Source organism: Elephas maximus, chromosome 9, assembly GCF_024166365.1.
Source record: "Elephas maximus indicus isolate mEleMax1 chromosome 9, mEleMax1 primary haplotype, whole genome shotgun sequence".
NCBI classification, from domain to species: Eukaryota; Metazoa; Chordata; class Mammalia; order Proboscidea; family Elephantidae; genus Elephas; species Elephas maximus.
This window is the reverse complement of record NC_064827.1, coordinates 5,565,089-5,585,200: the sequence shown is the minus strand read 5'-3', so window position 1 is coordinate 5,585,200 and position 20,112 is coordinate 5,565,089. Positions and strand designations below refer to the sequence as shown.

The window sequence follows — 20,112 nt, the reverse complement described above, 5'->3', positions numbered from 1 at the left end:
TGAGGATGTCTTTTCTGGACCCTTCTGTTTCAAGGGCTTATTTGTCCATTCTTGTGCTAATACCAACCTGACCTAATTATTCTAACTTTGTAGTAAGTCTTGTTGTCTGGTAGTGTATGTCTTCCAACTTTGTTTTTTTAGGGTTGTTTTGGCTCTTGTAAGTCCTTTGCTTTCCATATAGATTTTACATTTTTCTGGCAGTCCATGGAATATTCAGTATTCTTTGCGAACACCATAATTCAAATGTATAGTTACCCTTTATTAGAATAAAGAAGTTTTCTTTTATTCCTAGTTGGCTGAGAGTTTTTATCATAGACCATTGCTGAATTTTATTAGAGGCAAATATCTGCATCTATTGAAATGATCATATGTTGCTTTTATTTTCACTTATTCTAATCATGTGGTGAATTACATTCCTGGTTTTTAAATATTAATCTAACATCACTCCTGGGGTAAACTTACTTGGTCAGGAGTTACTCTTTTAAAATATACTGGATTTGATTTGCTAGTATTAAAATAAACTGGATTAGTTTTTTTTTTTCCATGTTTATTTGTGAGAGATACTCACCTATAATTTTCTTTGCTTGTCATGTCTTTATTGCATTTGAAATCACGTTTATACTCTTCTCAATATGGAGAAGTGTTTTTTTCCTGTTTACCAAAAAAGTTTGGGTAGCTTTCGTGTTATTTTTTTCCTCATATGTTTGGAAAAATTTACCAGTAAAGAGACTGACATTGAACTTTCTTTGTAAAAGCTTTAAACTGTGTGTTCAATCTATTTATTAAATATAGAATTATTCAAATCTTACATCTTTTCTTGTGCAAGTTTTGGTAAGTTGTGTTTTTTAAGAAACTTGTTCATTTCTTCAGCATTTTCAGATTTATTCTACAATGTTCCTGGTATTCTTGTATCTTTTTAATATTGTAAACTCTGGTAGTGATGGGCATTTTTTCATTTTTGATATTGGTAATTTGTGTTTTCTCTATCAGTCTTTCTAGTGGTTTTTAAATTTTATTAATGCTTTAAGAGAACCCAACTTTTGATTTTGTTTTTCTGTTTGTTTTCACTGATTTCTGCTCTTCAGTATGTGTCCCACTATGCTCCTGAGCTTAATTTGTTGTTCTTTTCCTAGTTCTTGAACTGAAAGTTTATGAAATAATTTTGTTCAGCCTTTCTTCCTTTCTCACATACAACCTTAAGACTATAAATTTCCCAGTAAATTCTTTTACTGCATTTCACTCCTATTTTCATTATCATTGAATTCAAAGTATCTTCTAACTTTTTCTTTGTCCCAAGGGTTATTTAAAAGTATATTGCTTAATTTCCAAAAATGTGGAGATTTTCTAAATATTTTTCTGTTACATATTGAGTTTTAGTTTAATCCCACTGGGATCAAAGAACATAAAAGGTAGTAAGTACGTGTTCTGGTACCTTTTTCAGTGGTCATATTTTCCATAAGGGATTTTTAATTTAGGTGCCATTGGCAAGTTTCTATCTGTTCCAATACTAAACTTCCTATTTTTCAATGCATGCATGGGTTTTTTTGGTTGAAGGATTAAGAAAAGCATAAATTTACAGAATTTTGAGTATGATCAAATATATATGTCGTATTTTGCAATTTAATGCACTTTTAGAAGAATTCTCATCGAACTGTTAAGGGTTGATTCAGAGTAAAAGAGTGGGTAATGATAATACTGACTTTCACATCTTAATATCCTCAATGTTGTTATTTCTTCATTTTCTGAAGAATTATGTAAGTTAATAATGCTCTATGCAATAACCAATCAACAATATGGGTCTTAAATAGATGACATGATTGCTTGCCCCATTGTTTATACTCTGAATACAAATTATTTTCTGTACAATTTCATTCCTCTAGTATTTGTTGAGAATTGCATGTAGTCTGCTTTCAAAAATATTCCATCTGCGTTTGAAAAGGGTGTGTGATCTTCAGTTGTTGGGTGTTGTCTTCTGATTGCTTGTATTTTTCAGTGAAGTATAGGAAGCTATAGGAAGCAGAGAGTAAGGATGGGAGTGGCAGTTTTGGTGATCAGGGAGAAAGGAGAAGGTATGAGATGGTTGTCTGGGAGAAAATGGACTAAGGAAATACAAAACGACTGGTGAGCTGTACTAAGGGACCATTTGAGATTAGTGTTTATGAATTTAAAGGGGGAATAATCTGTGTGCTTGTATGTTTTCATCAGCCATAGTATGCGTATAGATAGAAGCTCTAAGTAGACAGAATTAAATTGAACTCTTTTGGAATTTTCTCTTTATCGTTGGTGTTGTGTCCCTTTACTTGGGTGTGTGTAGGTATAGGTCTTAAACTTTCTCTCCACTCAGAAGATCCTTTTAACATGAACCGAGACATCTTTAACGCTGATAAAATTTCTTCTGTTTTTTTATTCTCTCTTTTCTCTTTCTTCATCCATCCAGAACTTCTTTTAGAGTTGTGCATACACACACACACACATATGTATAAATTCTCTTTTTTTGGTCTAAGATACTGGGGGTTTGTCCTGACTTTATCTTCGAAATTACTGAATTGGTCCCTTCAGTTGTATTATTTCAGTCTTTTCATTGAATTATCATGTTTTAGTTTGTGAACTTTTCTCATTTTCTGTTCCTTTTTCATGATCATCTAGTGATGTTTTATATTTTTCAAAGTAGCCTTAAATCTCTTGGAGGATACTAAGTAGAATTCTCTTCCCTGCATTTTCTCTCTTTCTTCTGTGGTCAGGTGTTCTGTTGTTTGTTTTTATCGTCCTTTTTTTTTTCTTATAGTCTCTCTTCTCACCCCCTCCCAAATATGATCGTTGATTGTTTTACATATTTATGATTTTTGTGTGTGTATGCAGAAAACTGCTTTTTACTCCTTGAGTTCTTCTGTGCATGTTTTAAAGGAGAGTCTACTTATTTGCTCTGCTCTAGTTTCTTTGTCATTCCGATTCCATCTACTTTTGATTTTCTAGGAATTCCTTCAAATTTCTGATCTGCTGACGGCATTTTTGTTTATTTTTCAGGGCCATCATGGACTTATTCGTATGTAATTTTTATTTATTCCTTCCCATCTTTTTGGCTATTGTTGTCACCTGTTCTACTTCTCCATCTCTTAGGAACCCCAGCATACATTATTACTATTAATGCTTTAAACGGTCAGCTGTCTCTTAAGTAATTTAAGAGAATAACGAATAGTCTGTTATAATTAACCACGTATTTACTATTTGTAGAACTCTTCATTCCTTTCTTACTGTAAATTCGAATTTTCATCCGTTGTCATTTTCCTGTAATCCAAAGAACTAACTTGAGAATTTCTTGTAGTATGAGTTTGCTGGTGATGCATTCTCTCGGTGTCCATTTACCTGAAAATATCTTTATTTTGCCTTATTTTTTGAAGGTTCTTTTGTGGGCTCTGGAATTTTTGATTGAGAACGCTCCCCCCCCGCCCCCGCCCCGTAGCACTTTGTCTTTTGGTGCCATCGTTTTTGAAGAAATACCAGTTAGTTGTATTTACTTTGGTGCTCCTGTATGTGCGTGGACACTTTTAAGATTTTCTCTTTATCTTTTATTTTTCAGTAGTTTGACTGTGATGTGACTAGGTATGGATTTGTACTGTTTGGGGTTAGATGAGCTTCTTGGATTGGTACTTTGATGTTTTTAATCAAATTTGGAAAATCTTAGTAGGTACTTTTTCCAGTATTTCTTATGCCCCATTCATATGTGTTAGACTGCTTAATACTGTAGTGTTTTCACAGGTCTCCTATATCATCATGCGTTTTATTCATCTTTTACTGTAGATTCTTTTACTTATGTCTCATAGTAAATAAATTCTTTAACAAATTTCAACAATTGGGGCCGCTATGGGCCATTTTTATTGTCTGGGCCATTTTCTTCTCTTAACTCTAGATCATATTTTTCTTTTCATGTTTAATAAGTTTTTATTGATTGGATATTGTGGGTGACACGATGGAAAGATTCTGGATGCTGTGAATTTTTATCTTTTTCTGAAGTGTTGAGTTTTGTTCCAGCAGGCAGTTAAATTCCTGGCAGATCACCTTGCCCCTGTGGTTGCCTGGTTTTAGCTTTTTGATAGGACAAATCTGTTTCAGTAATACCCTTAGTCTTGTTATGCGGGTCTTAATCCTCACTCTGGCTTTTCCAGGGTTTCAGTGGAAAGCCTGAAGTATTTAGAAGTTCCCTTTGACTTGATGATTTTCAAACTCTGACTGTGTAGCACTAGGCAGTTGCTGAAATCTCTTTCCAACTCTTTTAGACTCCCAGCTATTGCCTCCTCCTAGGCTTCTTGGAGTTTTATCCCTTGCACAAGAGTTGAAAAGTCAGCCAGCAATTTGAGGGGAGTTTTTATGCAGATTTTGGCCCATTCTCCATTGTTGTTGTCTTATTAGTTGCCATCAAGTTGGCTCTAAATCCCGTCAACCTTATATATGTTGTTGCTGTTAGGTGCCATTGAGTCGATTCAGACTCATAGTGATGCTGTGTACAACAGAACGAAACACTGTCAGGTCCTGTGCCATCCTCACAATCGTGGTTATGCTTTAGTCCATTGTTTTAGCCACTGTGTCAGTCCATCTCCTTGAGGGTCGTCTTCTTTTTTGCTGACCCTCTACTTTACCAAGCATGATGTCCTTCTTCAGTAGGACTGATCCCCCCGCTAACATGCCCAAAGTATGTCAGACATAGCCTCGTCTTCCTTGTTTCTAAGGAGCATTCTGGCTGTACTTCTTCCAAGGTGTGTTCGTTCTTTTGGCAGTCCATGGTATCTTTAATATTCTTCTCCAACACCACAATTCAAAAATCTTCTGTCTTCCTTATTTATTGTCCAACTTTCACATGCATAGGATGCAATTGAAAACACCATGGCTTGGGTCAGGTGCACCTTAGTCTTCAAGGTGATGTCTTTGATTTTCAACACTTTAAAGAGGTCCTTTGCAGCAAATTTGCCCAATGCATTGCGTCTTTTGATTTCTTACCTGCTGCTTCCATGGGTGTTGATTGTGGATCCAAGTAAAATGAAATCCTGGACAACTTCAGTCTTTTCTCCATTTATCATGATGTTGCTCATTGGTCCAGTTGTGAGGATTTTTGTTTTACTTATGTTGAGGTGCCATCCATACTGAAGGCTGTGGTCTTTGATCTTCATCAGTAAGCGCTTCAAGTCCTCTTCACTTTCAGCAAGCGAGGCTGTGTCATGTGCACATCGCAGGTTGTCATGAGTCTTTCCTTTAGTCCTGATGCCCCGTTCTTTATGGCCCAGTCCTGCGCCACCTTCATAATCACTGGTGTGTTTGAGTCCGTTGTTGTGGCTACTGTGTCAACCCATCCTTCCTGGCTCCCCTAGTTTTCCCCCGAGATTTCTGCTCTCAGTTTCTAGCTCTTCTAGCAGCCCCACCGTTCAGCCTCTGATTCTTCTACCTAGTGCGGCCGCAGCCTTTTGTAAGAGCCCTGTTCTCTCCTTTGGCCTCACCTATGTGCTGTGCAGACTGTGTAGTTCCCCCAGGGGAAAAGCCAGATGAATGTGGACCTCACTCAGTGTGTTTCCCCTCTCCCAAGAGTTGGGTCCCCTCCGGTTTCTGTCTGCTTTTGTTCTCTAGCCAATGCCTGTAGGTAGTATTTTTAAAACATGCTTCCCAGCTTGATCGTTGTTAGCAGCAGGAGCTTTACTCTAGTGTGAGCTATTGCCATTCAGGAATTCCATATTTAAAAATGATTTTAAGTTATTTTTAAATTTTTATTTTAAAAATTACTATTATTATCGTATACCATTTCACTGGAGTTTGGAGCAGAAAGGACATTCTCATGACTGTTCCAAACTTCTCAGTAAGGTAGTCAAACCAGTCTTGTTTTGTGACTCAATCCCAAGAGTTTTATACTCACAAATGCCTTTAGTTATACTGTGTTAAATTATATAGCTATTCTATAAACGTAGCATTCATTCATTAAATATTTACTGAGCATCTGTGTTTCAGGGCTTTTCTAGGTGCTGAGAACAGACAAGGCAGATGAGGTGCCTTTTAGATTACAGGCTCCAGAAGCCTGAAATTTAGCGACAGAAGGAGCACACAGAAGAGGTGTTTCCTGAGGTTGGAGAGGCACAGCAGCTCGGGAATGTAGGGCTCCCAGAATTGTATTCTAAGTGCGGAGGGAAAGCCACTAGAGGGTTTTCACAACTGTGAGTCTGTGTGGAGACTAGGCTGTCAGGAGGCCAAGTTGGTGCTGAGAATAGTTAGGAGGGCATCGCGCTAGATCAGGAGAGGGATGATGGCTGCTCAGTCTGTGGTGGCAGTAGTGGGGAGGAAGAACGGTGAGTGTATTTGAAATCTATTTTGGAAGTAAAACTATCAATGTATGCTGATGGGTTGGTTGTAGGAGCGAAAGAAAGGGAAGAATCAAGGTTGGCCAAATCCTTTATTATCTCAAAGTGGGAATATGTTAAGACCTCTCTTCTGTCCCTATTCTTCCTTTCTTGCTGAGTAGGAAAACAATTCAAAGCACCTTTTTTTCCCCAGTGACTTCTATTATCTTCTTTTGTAAGAAAAGTACATTTAAAAATGATGAGTAGTCTTCAGAGCAGAGTATAATATAAAATTCTTTCACGTTTCACTTCCCCTATCTGGGCTTATCAAAGTAGAATATGAGTAGCTGGAGGAGAAACAGTGCATCTACTTAGAATCTCAAAATTTGGATCATTAAAAAAATTAAACCAAAATAGATATATTTTGGAGTAGAATACAAAATGATGTGAATATAAAGGTAAAACGTAACAGTTCAGTTGTATCTTACGCTCTGGGCCACTTCTTTAGACAACTCCACTGCCATTTGAGGCATTTCTGTGGAAAATGTATTGACCTGTGTGGACCTGCCAGTCCAGCCAAGCTTGTCTCTGCTTTGTTCCAAGAACATGCTGTGTGCATTCCTCTTTTCATGTTTTCATACTTTTCTCCCTGTCAGTAAGGTCCTCTGTTTTCTTCAGTTGCCTAAATTCTGTTTTTCCTTTCAGTACCAGTCAGTCCCTTAATTTTTCTGGGACACTTTCAAAACCTTTGTTTTTACTAATCGTGATCATTCTCTCCTTGTCATTTTTGTAGCACTTGGTACTTACTTGGTACTTAGGTTATGCACTAATTGACTGAAAATTGTAGGTTATTTAAGAGCTGAGAGAAACATCTGAGATTTCATTCATTCATTTCATTTTAGAAGTGAGGAAGATGAGATTCATCGTTATGTAACTAGTTTGCAGTAGAAAGGATTAGAAGTTATTTTAGGTCACTTGGCTCCTGGTTTAGTAATTTTTCTACCCTGCGTTACTTCTTCATGGGTATTTATTGATCTCAAAGATTGTATCTCTCAGAGTTATACAGTGTATGAATACATTTTAAAAAGGTTAACTTTTAAAATTTCATATTCATGGCATTTTATTTTTCAAATGTGTGTGAAACACAAATCGATGAAAGTTCATTATAGCACTTATTTACTCATCATTTATTCAACAAATTTAGTAACCACCATGGGTTGATTAAAATTCATTACAGCCTTTATTTACTCTTTTATCCAGTAACATCCACCTGTTAGGCACTATCCTAGACGCTAGGCATACAGCAGTGAATAAGACATGCAGGTTCCCACCTTCAAGACACTTTCACTCTAGCAGCACAGGACAATTGATGAGCAAAACAATAATCTGTCCTGTGGTGGAAAAAACCAGGACAGTGGTTACTGCTCAGGTGGTAGGAGCAGGGATTGATGGGAAAGGGGCAGGAGGGAACTTTCTGGGATGAAGATGGTATCCCAAATCTTGGTAGGATGGATGCAGGTATGTGCATTTGTCTAAACTCGTTGAATAGTACATGTAAGATTTGTGCATTTCATTGTACATAGGGTGAAAAACAATTTGTAAAAACAGAATAAATACAACTTATATATTATAAAGAGCAATATAGTGAACACCTTTGAAACTACCAACCATCCCAAGAAGCAGGACATTACGGTAACCTGAACCTCCCTGTGTGTTCTCCCCTAGCCAGCCCATGGTCTATCCTGCAGAGCTAACCATTATACTGGATTTTAGGTTGACTGTTTCTTCGCATTTGCTTTTTTTTTTTTTTAAAAGACGTGTGTATCCCTGAACAATATACTATTCAGTTTTGCTTGCTTTTGAGATTTACAAAAATGGTATCTTACAGCTTACAGGAGCCCTGGTGGCACAGTAGTTAAGCGCTTGGCTGCTAACTGAAGGGTTGGCAGTTCAAACCCACTAGCCACTCCATGCGAGAAAGATGTGGCAGTCTGCTTCCATAAGGATTACAGCTTTGGAAACCCACCAGGACAGTTCTGCTGTGTCCTACAGTGTTGCTATGAGTTGAATCAACTCGATGGCAGTGGGTTTGGTTTTGGTTTTTCTGGGATACAGCTTACAGTCTTCTGCAACTTGCTGTTTTCACAGTATTGTTTTCTAAGATTTACCCGTGTTGTATAAAGCTGTGGTTCCACAACTGGGGAATATATTTTATAGTGTGAATATGGCATAATTGTTTATCCATTCTCCTGGTAATGTGGGTTGTTTGCAGTTTTTCACTATTACAAACTGCCGTGCAATGAATATTCTTATAATATGTCCCTTGGTGCACGTATGTGTGTATTCTATGAGGTTTGTAACTAGAAGTAGAATTGCTGAATTGACGAGGAGCAGTTCTCAAAATACGGTCTCCTGCAGCCACCTGTGCATATTCAAAACCCATTCGAGGGGTTAATGAAGTTAAAATGATTTTCATAATAATACTGAGATGCTAAGTGGCCTTTTTCACTATGTTGACAGGTGCACAGATAGTGCAAAAGTAATAGCACGTAAAACTGTGGGCACCTTAGCACACATCAAGGCACCAAACTGCAGGCATAACCATTATATTCTTTCTTGCCATGCACTTGCAGGAAAAACATACCAACCTGAGTCACTCCAGACTGTCTTATTGTTGTTATCGTTAGGTGCTGTTGAGTTGCTTCTGACTAATAGTGACCCTGCAAACAACAGAACTACACACTGTCTGGCCCTGCACCATCCTCATAATCGTTGTTATGCTTGAGCCCATTGTTGGAGCCACTGTGTCAATCCATCTTCTTGAAGGTCTTCCTTTTTTTCACTGACCTACTACTTTACCAAGCATGGTGTCCTTCTCCAGGAACTGGTTCCTCCTGATAACACGTCCAAAGTCCGCAAGACGTAGTCTCTGCATCTTTGCTTCTAAGTAGAATTCTGTACTTCTTCCAAGACACATTTGTTCGTTCTTTTGGCAGTCCATGGTATATTCAGTATTCTTCACCAACACCACAATTCAAAGGCATCAACTCTTCTTCAGTCTTCCTTATTCATCATCCAGTTTTCGCACGCATGCGAGGTGATTGAAAACACCATGGCTTGGGTCAGGCGCACCACCTTTGTCTTCAAGGTGACATCTTTGCTTTTCAACACTTTAAAGAAGTCTTTTGCAGCGGATTTGCCCAATGCAACGTATCTTTTGATTTCTTGACTGCTGCTTCCATGGGTGTTGATTCTGGATCCAAGTAAAAGGAAAATTAATTATTATTGATTACTTATTAATACAGTTAATAATTTTTACTAGTTCATTGGAATTCACCATACTTATTCAATCTGTTAGTGAAAAAGAGGGAGACCCTCAAGGAGATAGACTGACAGAGTGGCTCCAACAGTGGGCTCAAACATAACATTTGTGAGGATGGCGCAGTACCAGGCAGCATTTCGTTCCATTATACGTGACATGGGGTTGCTGAGAGTCAAAACTGAATGGCACCTAACAACAGCAAATTGTGTGTGTGTGTGTATGCGTGTGCGCATGTGTTTTATTATGGCTAAAATTTGCCATGTAGAACTTCTGGAGAAGTTCAATACACTGCCTTGTAATTCTCATACTAATTTTTAGTGAATGAAAGCTTTTAAAGTATTTGAAATCAGTTCTTTTCTTAAGCACATTACAGTCCCCCAATCTTTCAAATTCTACGAATACTTTAACACATACTCCCAAATTCAGTTCATATTAAAGTAAAACAATTTCCCACTATTGTTGTGTGTAGCCACATTATTTTACAGAATATAAAAGTACAAAACTAGGAAACTATTTCTGATACAAAAGTTAATGATATCAGACATGAAAGGGACTGGACAGTGGGTAGGAGAGAGATGCTGATGAAGAGTGAGCTAATTATATCAGGTGGACACTCGAGACTGTGTTGGCATCTCCTGTCTGGAGGGGGGATGGGAGGATAGAGAGAGTTGGAAGCTGGCAAAATTGTCACGAAAGGAGAGACTGGAAGGGCTGACTCATTAGGGGGAGAGCAAGTGGGAGTACAGAGTAAGATGTATATAAACTTATATGTGACAGACTGACTTGATGTGTAAACGTTCACTTGAAGCTCAATAAAAGTTAAAAAAAAAAGTTAATGATAAAAAACCATTTGGTTTTAAGAAGTCAAGTCAGTCAGTGGATTGAATTTCCATAAATCATATGGCCCTGGTAAGAAAATTATTAAAGTACTGTATACTACATATTTTATAAATAATAACGTAGCCCACACTGACACTATATTAGATAACCACCTTAATCTGAACATTGAAGTAATATTACAGCATCATCCTGTAAATGAAAATAATATTAATGACTTTCCTAGTTCTCCCATTTTAAAAAATTTATAACGTGTCTAATGCTGACATAACTATCGGCAGGTTAAACTATGCTAGGCGTACTCTTCTTCCTGAATATTATTTGAATAGAACAACCGCAGTTACTGTATTCACCTTAACCGAAATCTTAATGGAAACGAGCTGCTTTCTTCTAGATCTATACACATCCTCAATAAATCTCAATTTTAAAAATTTAGAATTTTTTTGCAGAAGCTGAGCTAAAATAAAATCAATAAACATTTCAAAACATTAACCTGATTCTCAGTCAATTATAATAATAAAATTTACCTAGTAGGAAAAAGTGAAGCTTAAAAATATAAAATATATACATATATATTTTGGAAAACTAACCACCAACTGTATATGGACAGGAAAGAGGCCCTGGATAAGCAAAGCATTACTGAAGAAAAAAAACAAAGTAGGAGGGCCTCTCACTACCTGATCATGCTTGGCACAGTACAGGGTCAGTGGAAAAAAGGAAGACCCTCAACGAGGTGGACTGACACGGTGGCTGCAACAATGAGCTCAAGCATAACAATTGTAAGGATGGCGCAGGACCGGGCAGTGTTTCGTTCTGTTGTGCGTAGGGTCGCTATGAGTCAGAACCGACTCAACGGCACCTAACAACAACAGCATTCAATCTTTCTGATGAGCAAATAATCTGAGAATCTGGACTATCTGAAGAAGAACGGGGCATCAGGGTTGGAGGAAGACTCAACAACCTGCATTATGCAGATGACACAACTTGCTTGCTGAAAGTGAAGAGGACTTGAAGCACTTACTGATGATGATCAAAGACCACAGCCTTAAAGTATGGATTACACCTCAACATAAAGAAACAAAAATCCTCACAACTGGACCCAGAAGCACCATCGTGATAAATGGTGAAAAGATTGAAGTTGTCGGGGATTTCATTTTATGTGGATCCACAATCAACACCCATGGAAGCAGCAGTCAAGAAGTCAAAAGATGCCTTGCATTGGGCAGATCTGCTGCAAAAGACCCCTTGAAAAGCAACGATGTCACCTGGAAGAGTAAGGTGCGCCTGACCCAAGCCATGGTGTTTTCAGTCGCCTCATATATATGTGAACGCTGGATGTTGAATAAGAAAGACCGAAGAATTGATGCCTTTGAATTGTGGTGTTAGCGAAGAATATTGAATATACCATGGACTGCCAAAAGAACGAACGAGTCTGTGTCTCGGAAGAAGTACAACCAGAGTGCTCCTCGGAAGCACTCCTCAGAAGATGGAGAGACTACGCCTCACATACTTTGGACATGTTATCAGGAGGGACCACTTCTTGGAGAAGTGACATCATAGTTGGTAAAGTAGAGGGTCAGCAAAAAAAAGAGGAAGACCCTCAACAAGGTGGATTGACACAGTGGCTGCAACAGTGGGCTCAAGCATAACAACGATGGCGAGGATGGCACAGGACCGGTGGTGTTTCATTTTGTTGTGCATAGGGTCGCTGTGAGTCGGAACTGACTCAACGGCACCTAACAACAACGACATGTATATTTGTACACACGCACATGCACACTTTCTCTCTCTCTGGATATATTGCAAATATCTACAGCCAGTTTGTGGCTTGTCTTTTTATTTTCTTTGTATCTTTCAATGAGTAGAAATTTTTAATTTTAATGCACTTGAATATATCAGGTTTTTTCTTCTATGCTTAGTGTTTCTTGTGTCCTGTTTAAGAAATGCTTTTCTACTCCAAGGTCAGAAAGATATTATCATATATTTCTTCCAGATAAATTTTTAAAGTTATACCTTTCATAGTGCAATCTTTAATCTCTCCGAAATAGATTTTTATGTGTATGGTGTGAAGTAAGGATCCAGTTTATGCTTTTTTTTTTTTTTTTTTTGCATGGATAGCTATTGTCCCAGCAGCATTTATTTAAGAGTCACTTCTTTCTCTGGTGGTCTGTCATGTTCTCTGTCATATACACATCAGCCTGTTTTTGCATTCTCTCCTGTTCCATTGGTGAACTTGTTTATTCCTGTGCATGTGTTGTTCTCTAGCATAGCTTTATAATGATTTTCATATGTGGTAGGACAAAGTCCTCCTCCTACTCTCCTTGTTCCTCTTTCCCCTTCTTCTCCTCTCCCTTTCTCTTCCCTCGCTTCCCCCCCTTTCTGCCTTTTCTCTAACCTTCTCTTCCTCCTTCCTCCCTTCTTCTGTGACTGCTTTCTGAACTTTGGCCTTAGACAAACATTCTAGAATCATCTTGTCAGGTTCTCTGGAAAAACCTGTTGGGATTTTGATTAGAATTACATTGACTGTACAGATTTATATAGGAAGAATTTATACCTTTATAATAGTTACTTTTTTTTTTTTCCTTTCTTGAACATGGGATATCTTTCCACTTATTTAGGTCTAATTTAATGTTTTACAATAAAGTTTTATAATTTTCTGCATATAAGCCTCTGCACATCTTTTGTTCAGTTTATCTCTAGGTGCCTTACAGTTTTTGTTGCTATTGTGTGTATTGTCTTTTTCAACTCACCGTCATTATTTTTAAATTTTCTGTTTTTTGCTGTAGTGAAAGAATTGTAGCTGATGCCGTTACAGTGATCTTGTAGATGGTTGCCGTGGTGATGAGCTCTTTTGTTTATAATTGTAGATGTTTTTTATTTTTACGTAGATAATCACCAATGCATTTTGTAAACCACTGGATTAGTTTTAGTGCAGCAGACATTTATTGTTTATGCAGTTTTGAAGTGAGCTTATGTGAGTTTAAGGTGAAAGTGATCCCCACTTAACATCCTTTCTGTTCTAAATGCCTAATTGTGTCATACTAAAATATAAAAAAGGAAAACAAAAAAATTATAGGCTAGATAAAAATAGAACAACCTGAACATATCCATGGACTATAAATGCGAAATGAGTGGGGCTAATAATGCCTCTGGCTTGCTGGCTTCCCTGTGTAGAAGTGGTCACTGGAGACCAGGAGCTTAGCACTTGTGGTCTAGCGTGGATCAGAGCCAGCTCCAGGGCGTTATTTTTCCTGCCAGCCCTCACTTCCCTCTAAGTAGGCTGTCAAGAGAGGAACCTCCTGCTAAATGCTGCCTGGTGCTATAGTTTTGGACAAGCTGCAGGCTTGGGAAGACAAGAAGACATAGATTTGGGAACACCAATATGGAGCCAAGTGTCTGCTCTGTGACTGGGCCTACAGCATATATGATATCTCCTCAGGGCAGACATTTTAACCTGCTCTTGTGAGATCTGCTTCTGTGTGGTTAGCCAGGTAGGCTAGGTTGAGGCCACCACAAATTGATAGATAATGAGGGGTGGCCACAGAAGGTGTGTGTGTGGTGGAGGGGGGGTGGGAGTTGGGCAGGGAACGGTGAAGCGAGCCTGCAAACCAAATTCCAAGACATGTGAAGACATCTAATGCTAAGAAAGATAGCAAAATTAAAAACTGGAACATGAGTTTACTCCAGATAAAATTAAAACTTTTAACTAAGCCTTTAATCGAAGTGTAACATGTATTCATGAAACCGTATTAATCATAAGTATACAGATGGATGAGTTTTCACAAAGATAGCATGCTTGTGTGCACTTAACGTTGTGTACTTCTCTGTATGAATATTGTGCTTTGATAAAAAAGTAGAACAAGAAATTATGAAACAAAATGGGCAAGAATGGAACAAGAATAGGGTATACAAATGAGCCCATTTAAAAACTTAGAAAGCTTCAAAACTTAGTTATTGGGGTTTAAAAAAAAAAAAAGACCTGAATGGTATAAACTCCAGCTTGGTTATAGTTAGAAGCTTAGCGAATTCACCCATAAAGCAGCAGTGAGAGACAGAGAGAAATAAAACGAGAAAGAGCAGGTAAGAGTTGTGGAAGTGAGCTTGAGAGGCTTCCATGCTCAACTCAGGAGTTCCGCTGGAAATCAGAGGGAATGGCAAAGAAGCAGCATCCGAATGCGTAGCATCTGAGAATTGCTTAGAAGTGAAAAAAAGACACGAACCTTCAGATTTAAAAGCTTATAGTAAATCCTGGCCAAGATAAAAGTAAATCTACACCAAGACCATTACAATAAAATTATTGGACATTGGTCATAAAGTACAGAATAACCTTAAACTACTAGGAGGAAAAAAAGGACACCCAGACTTCATATCAGTAGCTGCCAGAAACAACGCAGTAACATCTTCAAAGTGCGATGGAAAGAACTACGAACAGAATTTTATACCCATCATTTGAGAGTTTGGGGAAAGTATGTTTTCAGGCAAAGAGTAAGACTTAAAAACCCAGAGAGCCTCACTGAGAGATCTACCAAGGGTGTATTTCAACAGAAAAAGTGAGTGCAGAAGGGAGGCCTAGGATCCAACAACAGTGTTGAGCACAAATTGATAAAATTCCGGCAGATTTGCTCTTTAATGCTAAGAATTTTCATTGACTTTCTGTAATTGAGTAACAGAGGCAGTGCAATAGATTATAAGAAATATTTTTTAATAAACAATTACGTACTTTTGAACAAACTAAAATTCTTTTAAAATTTGCATATCCAATTGCAAATGAACGTGTAAAATCTTGTAGTTTCATATTTGTTAAAACAATTGCTAGGTTTTTTTTTTTCTCCTCCAAGTCCCATAGATGTTATTTAAATAACTAAGAATTGACATAACAACAATTGTGAGGGTGACGCAGGACTGGGCAGTGTTTCCTTCTGTTGCACCTGGGGTTGCTGTGAGTTGGAACCAGCTTGATGGCCCCTAACGACAACAAGGAGGATTAACTTCAGTATTTTCTAATGAGGTCCTTACGGTTGACTATAGGGTGGAGTTCCGTGTCGTAACTCACTCTGTAGTCCCTTTACCTCCCCTTAAGAGCTCTGCTTGGAACAGTGCTCGGCGCATCGTGAATGCTCTCTGCATCTGTGTGTTACGATGTTCTTTGTCTTCCTTCCATAGTTCTGCTCACCGTTTAAATGATTACACCCATGAGGAACATTGTTAAATGTTCATCTCTACTTAAGAAGTCTTTCAAATATCAATCTCATGCTTTGGCTGCCAGCTAAATTCTGTTGAAAGTGTCCTATTACTATTTCTAAATGATCATCTTAAAAGCAGTAGCCCTGATTCTCTTCACCTTCCGGTGTCAGGGGGCATCTTAGCATTTCCTTATTGCTGTTCATGGTATTACAGGTACCCCTAGGTTGGAAATCCCATACCATCTTTCACTGTCCTGACTTCCTCATACTCAGTCGCCATGTTGCATCCAGTCTTGCTCTTACATTAGCTCTTCTTGTCCAGTTGTGCCACTTCTGTGAGGCTCTTACTGCTGCTTAGAGTCCTGCAGGAGCTTTGTAAACGTTCACCACCCCACCGTTTTGATTCATCATTCCCTATGGGATAAAGTTAAACCTCTGGTATGACATTCAAGCCTTCTTTAATTTTCTCCTATATTGGTTGAGATGGTATTCATTTGTAAGGAGCAGAATATCTGGTGGTAGATTATTATTGACATTGACTCCGCTGCTTAAGGAGAGAGACTGTGTTTCTCTCAGCCTTTCCTTCATGGTTACCTCGTGATTTTAAGGTGATTTCCTGACCCCAAATTCATGCTCACGTTCAGGTAGGAAGAAGGGGAGAGGGAAAAAGGATGCATGCCAGCTGAATCAGTCTCTTCTTAAGGTGCAGTCCTGAAAGAAGCACCCATCCACTTGCACTGGAATACTGGTTCTCAAGGCTGTCCATCTACAGGAAAGTACGGTTTCTTTTTCTGGGGCACGTTGCTTTCCTCAACAAAATTAGAGTTCTGAATCAAGGAGGAAAGGGGAACACCCATACTGGGTAGGCGGCTAACAGCTTGGCCCGAGTATCCTTCTTTAACCTTTTCTTCAAATGGTATGTTTCGAATACTTGACTTCAGCCCAGCGTATTACTGAGCATATCTTTGTATTCTTCAGCACAGTTCCACTCTCCTGGAATGTCCCTCCTTCTCCATCCATCTAAGCTCAGTCCGTATTTAAGATTAGTTTTAAACGTGGCCTCCTCAAATAAAGCTCATCGTATCCTCCCAGCTTGAAATGTTATTTTCTAGTAAGCAGTTGCTAGAGTAATTCATCTGTTGAGTAATCATGTTGTCCTGTGACATCTCCTCTTTTGTCTGTAACTAATTTTGTTTGTTGGTTTTGGTAGTGTTTTATGTATCTATAGTAGAGTTCCTCAGTTAGGTTGTAAACTTGGGTTTTATGGTCCTTGTCCACAGAAAACTTGAATCTGTCTATGATGTTGTGCACTGTGTTTTGTGTGGTAAGTATAATATACAATATTATATTTGTCCAGTTAGTGGATTCAACCCAGTTGCTGCCATCAAGAAAACTTCTTTGTATGAAAGACACCTTATCAGTATCACTTTCATTTGTAACTTTATTGTTTTTTCTTACAGGGCAATGTTCTGAAAAACCCTCTGAGTGGGAATGGCTTGCCTTACGGTGACAGACATGGAAGGAACGTCCACATCTCCTGTACACCAGAACGGTGATATTCCTGGCCCTGCGAACACTGTGAAGCAGGTAGAGCCAGTCCTGCAGGTGTATCTTTACCATTCCCTTGGGAAGGCTGAAGAAGATTACCTGAGGTTTCCAACGGGGGAGTATGTTGCTGAAGACATTTGTGTTGCTGCTTCTAAAGCTTGTGGTGAGTATTAAAAAAAAAAAAAAACAGCATTTATCTTCTTATTAATAGGTCATTGCTTTAATTATTCCACTCTAACAAAACGTACATGTATAATGGATTTTTTTTTTTTTTTTTAATGCTCCTGTGGCTGGCTGGCAAGTGTGTTTTCACAAACGTAAAGAATGAACTCATCACTAGGGTAGAATTTAAGATGAATTTGCTTTGGGCTAGGTATCAAAACACATTTAAGCCCATAAATGTTTTCTGAACGATAAGGTGACTAAAGAACCTTCTCAATGGATATCTCATGGCATAAGGTTATCTTAAAGCTAGATCCTGAGAACAACTTTAAAGCAAAGTACCAATATCTTGAAATATGTACACATTTGATTTAAATTCTTGAATAAATATCGTATAGCCGTTCCTGACAAATCATCATTTTCTTTGTTAGCTTTTGAAGATCCTATCTGCATTTCCTCATATGTACTTTTTTCTTATTTGGTACATCTTGAAATCAATTTTATCCTTGAAATGGGATTACATTACCTCACTGTAATCTATCCAAAACTGTGGACCATGGAACTCTTTCATGGAGCTGACACATTTTACTGGGCCACTGAGATCACTATAGTACCTGTTATCACCAAACCAGAAAAACCCATCGAGTTGATTCCGACCCACAGACACCCTATAGGACAGAGTTGAATTCCCCCGGAGAGTTTCCAAGGAGTGCCCGGTGAATCCGAACTGCCGGCCTTTTGGCTAGGCGTAGCTTCTAACCACTGCGCTCTCAGGGTTTCCCGTTGCAACGATACCTGACTTTTTCAAATGTTCTTTTAATAGAAAGATTAGTTGGTGTCTGTTTTGCATTTGTTTTGTTTTAAAGAACAGTAGTATGATTTTAGTTTTAGAGATAACTGTCTTACAAATAGTAGTCATAAGAATAACATCAATTCGTCCTGTTTTATTGAACAAAGTAGATGAGGTTAGCTGGTTAGTATAAGTCAGAATAGCTATTAAATGAAGTTGGTGGAAATGATTTTCACATATCCAATTTTGAAATAGGGCATGAAGTACAATAAAACACTAATTGCAAGATGACCAGTTTAAATTGGTAAATAGTATACATTTATTTGGAGCCCTGGTGGCGCAGTAGTTAAGAGCTACGGCAAGTTACAGCTGCTAACCAGCTGCTCCCTGGAAACCCGATGGAGCGGTTCTATTCTGTCCTATAGGATTGCTACGAGTTGGAATCGACTTGATGGCAACAGGTTTGGTTTATGCATTTGTTTAAATGAATGTGCTTGTATTATTTTAAGTATAATTCTTAAATTACTAGCATATGGTTTTCAAGAAGGAGTTTTTTAAGTTGAAATGACTCATTTTTAAGTAGCAGTATCTACCTGTATTCAACCTATCGCAATATTCTCTTAAGATTAGTTGTTAAAAACTTTAGGTCAGTTTCTCATACAATCTTTATTATACCATTAGTTAGTTTGTTAATTTATATTGCTAAATCATCCTATATTCTCCACAAGTGTCTCTTCTAGATAATTTTTAAATAACAATGTATAATTTTTAAGTCCAAGGAATCTGGCTACAGGTTTTCCTAGCATATGTGCAATAGTGTTGACTCTGTTAGCTTTGGAAACCCTGGTGGCATAGTGGTTACGAGCTGCAGCTGTGAACCAAAAGGTCAGCAGTTCAAATCCACCAGGTGCTCCCTGGAAACCCTATGGGGCAGTTCTGCGCTGTCCTATAGGGTCCCTGTGAGTCGGAATCGACTGAATGGCAAAGGGTTGATCTTAGATTTGGAGTCCTGGTGGCACAGTGGTTAAGAGTTACGGCTCCTAACCAAAAGGATGGCAGTTCGAATGCACCAGCTGCTTCTTGGAAACCCTATGGGGCAGTTCTGCTCTGTCCTGTAGGGTCGCTATTAGTTGAAATCGACCTGATGGCAACGAGTTTGATTTTTTTGGATCTTAGATTTTCTTCTTTTAAAGTTCCTACAGAAAGTCTTAAGAGCCCTGCTGGCACAGTGATTAAAGCACTTGGCTACTAACCTAAAGGTTGGAGGTTCAAACCCACAGCCACTCCATGGGAAAAAAATGTGGCAGTCTGCTTCTGTAAAGATTACAACCTGGTAAACCTGTGGAGCCATTCTGCTCTGTCCTGTGAGTTGCTGGGAGCTGGAATTGACTTGACAGCAATGGATTTTTTTGTTTTTGTTTTTTTGGCTTATAGAAAGTCTACCTCTGTAAAAGATCTCTGGCAAAGTACCGTACATAACTTCTTCTTATTGCAAATAAACTTCTAATTGCACTTGAAACAGCCTAATAGAATGTAGCTTTTAAGAAGCTACAAATCCTGAAAGACATCTCTAAAACTATTATGGTAAGGATTTCAAAGTACCTGTATTCCTGACTCTTTTGAACATAGTTCAGATTAAAAAGAAATTCTGCAAATACTTTGTTTCACTGTAATGACAGTTTTTAACTCAGCACTTACTAAGACCTGACTAAATGCTCAGCTACTCTGTTGTGACTTTGATACTTTGTTGCATAACAAAGGCAGGAAGTGAGTGACAGGCTCAGAGCACGTGAGGTTTAACCACGGTCCTTCCACGTCTTATTTATAGCTTGCTTCGTGTGAGAAGTTGAGTGAAGATAAGCTGTGGAGTACAGCTTGCCATCCTCGTTCTTTCTTTTCAATAATATTTAAGTTCCAGTTCTATTAAATGAATGGGAAGCTGAGAAAGAAGAAGTA

At 38.3% G+C, this 20,112-nt stretch overlaps 1 protein-coding gene across 3 annotated transcripts in view; it reads left to right on the top strand.

The window, feature by feature from the left end:
- The window catches only part of JAK2 (Janus kinase 2), a 99,981-nt gene that overhangs the window by 20,358 nt on the left and 59,511 nt on the right, over positions 1-20,112 (top strand). For all 3 annotated transcript variants that reach the window (XM_049895144.1, XM_049895146.1, XM_049895147.1), the window contains one exon: positions 17,117-17,367. In XM_049895144.1, the coding sequence (XP_049751101.1) occupies positions 17,148-17,367 (220 nt within the window). In that variant the 5' untranslated portion in view covers positions 17,117-17,147. The remainder of the gene's footprint in view (positions 1-17,116; positions 17,368-20,112) is intronic.